This window comes from Pinus tabuliformis, chromosome J, assembly GCF_031772625.1.
Source record: "Pinus tabuliformis cultivar Carrire ecotype Pingquan chromosome J, CPIR1, whole genome shotgun sequence".
NCBI lineage: Eukaryota > Viridiplantae > Streptophyta > Pinopsida > Pinales > Pinaceae > Pinus > Pinus tabuliformis.
Genome location: NC_142295.1, coordinates 339,778,238 through 339,788,654, shown reverse-complemented (window position 1 = coordinate 339,788,654; position 10,417 = coordinate 339,778,238). Strand labels below are relative to the sequence as shown.

Sequence of the window (10,417 nt, the reverse complement as noted above, 5' to 3'; positions counted from 1 at the left end):
GAATAAATTTATTAATTATTATAATTATATATAAATATTTTTTTTTAATTAAAAAAAATTGAAATAACCCTAATTTAATGATTAAACAAAGGCAATGAAGACTTAAATTAACAATGACTTCATAGAGCAGCAAAAGTCAAAATATAGAGATTGATGTTTTTAGACAATAACTATGAAGCTTTTTCACTGAGACTAAAATTTTGCTTCTAATTGGTGTGCAGATTTTTAAAATCTGAACTCAGCCGTCATGATCGTCTCTCATTCAATGTTTATCCATTCCTAACCATTGTTCGCCATTGATTTCCCTATCTCACTTATTCCATGCATTGAATTACCTAAGATAAATGAAGACTTAAATTAACAATGATATCATATAGCCGCAAAGAGTAAAAAATAAATAGATTAATGTTTCTTTTTCACTGATGACGCTAAAATTTTGCTTCTATTTTGGTGTGCAATTTTTTAAAATCTCAACTCAGCATAGTCTCTCATTCAATGTTTATCCATTCCTAAGCATTGTTCGCCATTGATTTCCCTATCTCACTTTTTCCATTTACTCATGCGGATTGCCCTGAAGGGACAAGTGGTGAGAAAGTGCGAGTTTCCACATTGAAAACGAACATCAAATTCATTTTAAAGTGAGATATTATAATCTTTTCATGCAGAATTGATCTCTCATTTCTGCATATACATGTCTAAGTTTTGAAAAATATAGATGATTCCAAACATGACCAAATCTTTGAAGGGAGAGCATGGTTTTCGGATATAATATATGTAGTGGAAGTCTCATATCATGTAACACACTCACGTAATAGACGAAACCCTAACAACTATGTAGCAAAATGGAAGCTTAAACTAATAACAGAATGAAATGTCATGAGCTTTAAAGCTATGAAAGACAATTCCCAGCAAACAGTCTGACGTTTCATAATCTTAATGCTCGAGTCAGCTCTCATCGGCCTTCTTTTCTATCACTATCAATCTTTGATGGAGATACATTCTCCATCTTCTGAAGACAAGGCCAAGCTGTCATGGCTTAAATTGATGAGCTCTCTACGCTGTTGTACAATGGTGGTGTTGCTACGACAGGTGTACTGCCACTTCCGGCAATGGCAGCGTTATATTGCAAATCTTTAATGTAAGCAGGACGAGAAGCAGCAGGAATGATCTCTACATCACCAGTCAGCATTGCTACCACTCGAGACATCGATGGACGCATTGTAGGAACAGCTTGGGTGCAAAGAAGGGCTACATGAATCACTCTGAGGACTTCTTCTTTTGAGCATGTTGATTCTATCTCAGTATCCATCAATTCAAGCAGCCTTTCTTTCTCATAAAGATGCCAGGTCTGCAATGCAATGCGATATTGAGAAGTAGGCAGTTAGTAATAGCTAAACATTAAAATACCTGGATTACATGTTAGAAGTTAGACTGTACACACCCATTCGAGAAGATAGACCATGCTTTCTGGCAAGCTTGGATCTGTGTTGCTCCGACCGCTCACAAGTTCCAAAGCAACTACCCCGAAGCTGAACACATCTGCCTTTTCCGTAAGATGGCCTCGCATAGCATACTCCGGAGACAGATAACCGCTTCAAACATAAATATGAAAGACAGAGATTACGTTATTTTCTCTAGATTATGTTACTGTAGTAACCATAGGTTATATTACTATAGTAGCAGCTTGCTTCTTCGAAAACAAAAATTGTATTTTCTAACGGTTGAATGGGGAACATATATAATTTCTCATAGTAGTTAGGAAACCAAAATTTAAGTTTCTGGATCATCTTACATGGTGCCAGCAACTTTGGTGCTAATGTGAGTTTTATTCTCATCATATAACCTAGCCAAGCCAAAATCTGATATCTTAGGGTTTAAAGAGTCATCCAACAGAATGTTACTGGCTTTGATATCTCTATGAATTATCCGAGTACTGGCCTCCTCGTGAAGGTAAGTGAGTCCACGGGCGGTGCCAATACAGATATTGTATCGAGTAGGCCAATCCAATTTTATGTGAGATTTGTTATTACCTGCAACATACATGACGCCAGTGTATTTGGTGTGGATTAGTAAAATTTGAAATTTTCAATTCAGGACAACTAGAAAACTTTTATATATATAATTACTTAATAAAGCTTTATCGAGACTCTTGTTCTCCAAGTACTCATAGACCAAGAGCGGATCATCTGCTTCTAGACAACATCCATGCAACTTTACAAGGTTCCTATGTTGCAGTTCAGATATTACAGCAACTTCATTTGTGAACTCGCGTTTCCCTTGTCTAGATTCAGAAGAGAGTTGCTTCACTGCCACCATTTCACCATCTGAAAGGGTGCCCTATTTGGTGCCACAATTTAGAATGGCGTTAGTGAGACTAATTTAAGAGAAAAGACAAAACAATACATAATGGCAGTAGTCAGACAAATTTAAGAGAAAAGACAAATAATACAGTAAGAAAGGTAACTGTTTATAGGATTCACTTATAATTGACAAAGTCTATAGTGCAATATATTGAAAGGTTGAGGAGGAAAGCACAAAATACACATAAAAATGTAACCTCAATTACTTTATTAAACATAAACTTATTCAACATTACATCTACCAAGCTGCTGTTGGTTTTCTTGCTTCTCATTACAATGACCCAACTTAAACATCAAATTTACTAATATGGAATTATACAAATTTTAAGGACTTCATTTTTTTGGAATTATACAAATTTTAAAGACTTCACTTTTTTTGGTTAACTACATGGAAACTCACACTAGACTTAACTAATATTAGACTCTTGCTTTTCTTAACTTAACTCAACTCTTCATACATAATATGCATACAAGAATAATTACTATTTCTAACACAATATGCATACAAGAATAATTACTATTTCTAACGCAAAAGATGAAAAGAATATTAACCTACCTTATAAACTACACCATATCCTCCCTCACCTAACTGGTTCTCTTTAGCAAAATCTCCTGTTGCAGTTTTCATATCCGCATAGCTGAAAATTTTCAGTTTTGAACGGATATCGTTTATCGCTGACAAAAAAAAGAAATCATCATTAAAACGGAAAAACTTGCCAATCCTTGTTGCAACTTTTAAACCATAAAATGTTAGGACAACTATCCCCGCACGAGTCCTCGAATCTTTTGTCAACACCTTTGTCTTCCTCAACATCTGCTGCTGGGGGCTTTTGAACCCCCTCCTCCAAAGGAGAGAAAACAAAATTATGCATATCAAAGCCGCAACGATCCCAGTTGTGATTCCAATCACCATTCCTGTCTTACTCTTCTTCTTTGGATTGAATTCTACACACATTTTAAAATCAGCTGAAAGTGACAAAGCATTTACAGTTTCATAATTGAAAATTAATTTGAAAGTTAATATAGAAAACCTTTTAGTGCAACCATCTTTGGCCTAGTTCATTATAGGCATCCATGCTAGAAAACTGTTCTATTTACATATTTTTATTTTTATTTTTATTTTTTTTCTAATAAAATGATACATGTTCAGCATGTATTCGTATACATAGATTTGTCCAAAAAGGGGCAAAAATGCATAGGAGAAACTGTTATCCAAGATTACTATAAACACATTATGTGCTGATACAAAAAAGCAAATATATAAGTGCTGTTTTAGATCGAAAGAAATTAAATTCTTTTAATTTAACGAAACAGTATCTTTTATCATCACCTGGCGTAACACTTATAGCTGATACTAATGGTCCATAGGTTCCTTGGGCTGGAATACAGCAAGTTCCTTTTCCAGCCCAGAATAAATGAATTTCGAGGAAGTTTGCTGTCACATTGGTCGTGTTGAAAGATTTAACAACACCTATATTTGAGCCCCCTGCCTCCTTTCGGATGTCAAAATCTGTTAATACTTTCTGCCCCTACAATATCAACATACATAATATTATCAACGTACATAATATTTATACCATTTAGTTATGCTATAAACAACGTAGGCACTAACAGGAGGAAAGAAAAGCATACATTTTCACGGTTAGAATGGTATTTTTAATCCAAATACATTAGATTAGATTATTGCTTGAGGGAAAAATACAGAGTTATATTTTTTGAATTGGGGTTTTTGCGATTAGAATTATTTTGTGTTTTTTTTTTTATTTAATACATTTAAATTTTTATTACCAAAATTTTAAATTAGTTAATATGGTTTATTAGTGTAATGAAGCGTAGTTCATTATTAAGGCAAAGATGATGAACCATACTGCCTATTACTAAAAATCAACAATAAAAATTTGAATATAATGATTCATCACATTTAAATTTTATTACCAAAATTTTGAACTAGCTAATATAATTTATTATTAAAACAAAAATTAAAACAAAAATGATGAACCACACTTGATATTTCCAAAAATCAATTATAAAAATTTAAATGTAATAAATCCTAAAAATAAACACAAATCTACATTTTCTTTTAAAAACCTTATGTCAATGGTGAACGTAAATTAAAACATTCTTTATGGGAGAGCAGCAATAACACTTACAAATCAAATCAAATCAATCATACCTGAACATAAACATCAAAAACGCGTCTTCCAACACTCTTCCAACTATGAGAATTTTCAATCTGTATCTCTGCAAAATGTAGTTTTACTGTATATGGTCCATTCTCGAGCCCTAAACCATAGTATCGAAGTGAGCTGGGAGATAAGCGTGCTGTCTGATACAGTTCTGAGTTTAATGTCTTTGTAAATTGAGACTGATTGCTTGCTGTATAAGTTACATTACTGCTGTCCATAAAACGTCCAGCATAACTCACTCCCCACTTCTGTGTATTGCTGACATAAAATGACGTATTATCAAGTGATTCGCTGTCCGGCTCAAAAGCATCTCCGATAGCAAAAATCTTCTGTCCGCCTCCACAATTTATAGCAAAGCGAGAATCTGTAGAAGGAGCCAAAATGTGAGTTTTGTGGGTCGTTTTTCCAACCAGACTAGGGTGATATGTCAAAAACCCAAGGTGAACACATGTCTGGAGGATAAAATGTAATTAGGTTACTTCTAACTGTTTATGTAAAACAAGATAGGAAAGGAAAAACTAAGGTAACCAAATAGTAATTGATATTTGGTGAAAGATAAATGAAATTCAAGTGTCATATAAGAAGATAGGAAAGGAAAAACTAAGGTAACCAAATAGGAATTGATATCTGGTGAAAGATAAATGTACTATACACTTGGAAGCACAATTTGCAACACAGAGTTAGAGACTTTGAAAAAAAAATATTAATGAATGTTAATTTTACTTAAAGAAAGTATTTTAAATTATTTTATAAATGTGAATTGTTTTAAAATGAGTTAATGTTGTAAGTATGTTTGGATAGTAACTGTTGTGTTAGGTTTATATTTTATTTATTTATATTTAAATTTCATGAGGGTGATAGGTAATTTGTGCATATAAACTTCACTGCACAATTTTAATCATATGTACAAGTAATATAGGTAATTTGTGCATATAAACTTTACTGCACAATTTTAATCACATTAATCACATGTATAAATAATAAAAGGGAAAAAAAAGTTTAGGTAGAAACACTTCTAATATTACATAAATAAATTACTTTTTTCATAAAATATAATTATTTTGAAATGAATTTTTCATTTTAAAAATATTTTATAATATAATTTTTAGAAAAAGTCTTAAAATTATAAAATTATACTAATCTATATATATATACATATGTTTTTTTTTTTTTTTTTTTTTTTTTTTTTTAATTATAAAGTTTAACATATATTGTGAGAAATAATAAAATCATTCACTAATTAATTTTTTATTAGATTTCAAATATTACATTATTAATATCAAAACACAATTTTGCAAGTGCGGTTTTTATGTAACAGTTTTTTCTTGTCTTGTCAAATCTCTATTTTAGTTTTCATTCATTTCCAACTAATGTGGATGTGCTTTAGCCGTTGGTGCCAATATAGATTCATTTTAGAGAACCCACATTTAGCAAGAAGGAAACATCTTTTTGAGTGCAAAATTTAAGGAAATGTTTACCCTTGATACTTGATAGATCTAGTATATCTAATTTCTCTTGATACGTAGATCTAGATTAAGATTGATCTATGTTAGCTCTTAATAAATTTTACATCTCTATATAGATATAAATTCATTAACATGTTTTATTTTTATTTTTTTTTAAATGTGGTGTGAATAGCATTGATTCATTATGTGTGTATGTGTATCAATTTTAATCTTGAAAATAAAATATCATCACATAATCAATCATCAAGGCAATGCTTGAACAAAGTAATTAAAATGAAAATCCAAATTTGAAGAAGAAATGCTTTTCAAATAGTCATCAATTTATTACAAACAGTTGTGAGGACACGGATACTTTGTAATCACCAACTTATAGTTGTTTTATTGTAAAGAGACAATTTTTAGGCTTAGAACTTATTCAAAAGAAGGTCTACCCTCCTGGTAGCTTGTACCCAACTCAGATTAGAATTCAACATCCACAAGGATTGCAACTTGGTTTGCAACAAAGCTCAACCTCCAACCAAAATATGTCTTATAATTTGGCTCTAAACCAGAACTACAACTCGACTTTTGACTAGGATTGCAACTTAGCCTCAAACCAGGACAAAAACTTGGCCTCAAGCTAGAATCGGTCTAACAAAACTTAGTCCAACAATCCCTGAGCTTGACCTCCTTCACACCAGATTTTGACCTCCTCAATAGACCCTGAACATGCCTCAACATCCCTCAAACAGAATAGGAACCCCTCCCAAGAGTTATACCAAAAACCCTTCCAATTTGGCTTCACTACCAACTCGGATTTACTTTACTTGGTTCATGAGGTATGAACGTCAAACCTATTCCTTTGTTGACCTAAAAACATAATCGAATTGCTTGAGAAAATGAGTGCCTAGGCTCCTCCACATAACACTTATTTATAGTGTTCTTGGGGTTCAGTGTAGGGTCGGCTTGAGCAAAGAAAGGATATTAACTATATATAAATGAATATCTTCAAAAGTTAATTTCTCCTCAATTGTGTTGAGTTAGGATGTGTGTCACATATCATCGGAAAGGTCTCGAAATATGCTATTTGACTATGTAATTTCCTCTTTCATTAGGATATCCTTTAACATCAATCACAACCATTTTCAACAATATCCCCTTTTTAATTGATAGTAATACTTTGATATCTACTTTTTTCAATAGTTTCTCCCCCCTATCTGCATTCTCTTTCCCTTTGAAATCAATAGCAAAGGGTGCTCCCCCTAATTTTGTGCTTCCTTTACTAAGATAAAGGAGAGATGTCTCCTAACTTTTGCCTGAGATATTCAAATGTTTCTCTGGGAAGAGGCTTGGTAAATAGGTCAACAATTTGTTCTTTGGTGCCAATATATTCCATCTTGAAATTTTTCTCAATGACCTGTTCTCTGAGGAAATGGTACTTGATTGAAATATGCTTTGTTTTTTAGTGCATGACATGAGTTTTTGATATATTGATTGCACTAGTGTTGCCACAAAAAACGACAATTGGTTGATCATATTCCATTTTGATGACATGCAAATTTTGTTTCATCCCGAGAACTTCGGTACAAAAGTCTATTGTTGTTATGTATTTAGTTTCAATTATAGAAAGAGAAATTGATTAGTACTTTATGCTTGACCAAGATACAAGGTAATCTCCTAGAAAAATGCACTCCCACTGGTTCTTTTTCTATCATCAATTCTACCTACCCATTTAGTGTGAAATTTCAACTATTGCAACAACTGAAATTAATTTTTCTAACTGCAAAATTAATTATGTAGTGTATTGCTATGGCAACAACGAATTAATCACACTACAATGTTCACACATAAAATACCGCAGAAAATAAAAGTGTTGGAAACTGAGAAATTCTAGCACACACACACATAAAAATGACATCGTTATTTTTGGACAGAAGTCCCTGGAAAAGCTCAATGCGGGAAAACCGGTTGCAACAACTAAGGGTTTATATTATTATTTGCAGCAGAAAATCTAAGTACAATAATTTGGATGCCAAACTGGGAATCCAATCTAAGAGAATCACGGGAAAAATTATTGAGGATTTTTCCTCACCCCACAACTGATTTTAGCTCCAGAAATTGGCCCCTTGGCAATTCACACTTCCCTCTTTGTCAACCTCTGCGTAGTTCTTGCGCAGGCCTTGCTACTACTTCCTTTCGAAACTCCTAAAATTTGTAGCTCTACTTCTCTCTGGCCCTGGAACTTATTCACTGGCCCTTCTGATCAAAATCCTGACTTTTAGCTACTAAATCAACTACCCCTCCATCGAGGTTGAACTGCACTGTTTCTACTACCTACACAAACCCTCTGGGCATACTCACACTTCCTCAATTTGACTCTTTGGACTTGGAAAATCTTCCTTCGGATACTACTGACCTTTCATGCCACCTACTACTCACCCACTGGCTCAACCTCCATTGCTGACTCATTCTTGCTACTGGGAATTCGACTTGCCTAGGAAATTGAGTATTTGCACTTGTGTATTCTCCATCTACCCATTGACATCTTCTTATAATCTCCAGTTGGGACTCCAACGACCACGATTAAAACTTAATCGATGGTTGAGATCATCTCCAAGTCGATCCGTGTGAGTTTCTAGAGAATTCTCACATTTCTCAATTAGTTACTATTAATCAACCATTTTTCCTAAGTTAGACTTAGGAAATTTTTAATTATGGTGAATTAATTTAATTGATCCATCTCTAAGTGGAATTTCCAGAAATGATTTATGGGTTTTGAAGAACTCTTGTTTTTTAACCTCTCCAAAAAGTCTCAAGACTAAAACACCATCCAATGCTACAAAAACTAACACTCTCTCTTAGTGAGGAAGGTGTTCTAGTGTCGTACTGCTACAACACCCTATCTCTACATCATCCTCTATACATTGTTGATGTTTGGCCACTATGATTATTTGTCATTGCCCACCAACCACTACACAACTCTAATGTTGCATCTTTGATGCTGTTGACATTGCTATATTGCTGCCAACTTTGCATATGCACTGCAACTCCCTCTCAATTGTTGTTGTTGCTACTGCAACAACTGCAACTAAGAAGCATCCAAAATACTATGTCCTTGCTACTGAAATGGGTTCTCCACCATACCCATCTGTTCTCTGAAATAGATGAACTTAACTCTCCCTCGAGCTTTCATAAGTATATTTGCAACCTGCTCATCTATGGAAACATACTGTAGCTGGACCGCTCCACGCGGCACACAATCTCTGATGAAATGACATCAAATATCTATGTGTTTCGACTGTCATTAAACACTAGATTCTCAGAGAGCTTGATGCAACTCTGATTATCATTGTAGACATTGGTCGCTTCCATCCTCTTCCTGAATAAGCTTACCAATAGCTTCCGAAGCCATATAGCTTCACATGTATCTATGCTCACTACCATATACTTTGTTTCTACAGATCTCAGTACTACTGACTTCTGCTTCCTTCTGCACCAAGAAAACATCCCTGATCCAATACTGAAGCAGTACCCAAAGGTACTTTTTCTATCCACTGAACTTCCTTCTCAATATGCATCTGTGAACCCACATAGTGTGACGTCATCCCCTCAGGTATATTTCAACCCATACTCTATTGTGTCGTGCACATACCTCAAAATGTGCCTCGTCGTTGTCCAATGTACCCTCTTCGGTTCCACCATAAACTGACTAAGGTATTGACCGCAAAGAAAATATCTGGCCTAGTGTTGGACATATACATGAGAGAACCGATGAGTTGTCTAAACAAGGTGGGGTCAACATCCTTGTCATTTGATGCATCTATTTTCTTCTAGTTGGTGATCATGGGCGTAGACATGGGTCTACAATCCTACATTTTGAATCTCTTCATACTATTTGTAGCATATCTTCCTTGGCCAATGAAGATCTCCCCATTCTTCTACCACACTTTCAATCCTAGGAAATAGTGCATCAACCCCAAATCCTTCATATCAAACTTTGTTTCCACGTTCCTGTTGCAGTCCTCTATGAGCCCTAATGACCCTGTCAAGAAGAGATCATCCACATACAACACTAGGATGAGTGCCTCAACCTCTACCAACAAATGGTAAAGGTTGGGATATGTGTCACTCTTGACGAATCCCATCTGCTGCAAGTAGTTGTCAATCCGACTGTACCATGCCCTGGGAGCCTGTTTGAGCTTGTATAGATATTTTTTTAGTCTACACATGAGTGTGCCTCTCATGAGTCTCAAAACCCTCTGGTTGTTCTATGTACACCTCCTCCTCTATCACTCCATTCAAGAATGTTGTCTTGATGTCCATCTGGTGAATCTGCCACCCCATCTAAATTGTTAGGGATATAACTGACTAGATAGAAGTGTATCTGGAAACTGGGGTGATGGTCTCCTCATAATCTATCCCTTAT

The 10,417-nt window shown here is 34.5% G+C and overlaps 1 protein-coding gene across 1 annotated transcript; it reads right to left on the bottom strand.

Annotated features, from left to right (window-relative positions):
* Positions 1-627: 627 nt before the first annotated feature.
* Positions 628-9,596, bottom strand: LOC149227128 (putative LRR receptor-like serine/threonine-protein kinase At1g56130). Its single transcript, XM_089380415.1, has 8 exons — positions 9,470-9,596; positions 4,534-4,910; positions 3,691-3,889; positions 2,917-3,305; positions 2,127-2,337; positions 1,793-2,030; positions 1,442-1,592; positions 628-1,348 (listed from the first exon to the last, which is right to left on the bottom strand). The coding sequence occupies exons 1-8, from the start codon at positions 9,594-9,596 to the stop codon at positions 1,037-1,039; spliced, it is 2,004 nt and encodes a 667-aa protein (XP_089236541.1). The 3' UTR covers positions 628-1,036.
* Positions 9,597-10,417: the final 821 nt, after the last annotated feature.

Coding starts and splice junctions, on each gene's coding strand:
- LOC149227128 (XM_089380415.1), bottom strand. CDS start 9,596: ATGACGTCACACTATGTGGGTTCACAGATGCATATTGAGAAGGAAGTT. Junction 3,890..4,533: donor TTTTTGATGTTTATGTTCAG/GTATGATTGATT, acceptor TTGATATTGTAG/GGGCAGAAAGTATTAACAGA. Junction 2,031..2,126: donor TCTCGATAAAGCTTTATTAA/GTAATTATATAT, acceptor TGTATGTTGCAG/GTAATAACAAATCTCACATA.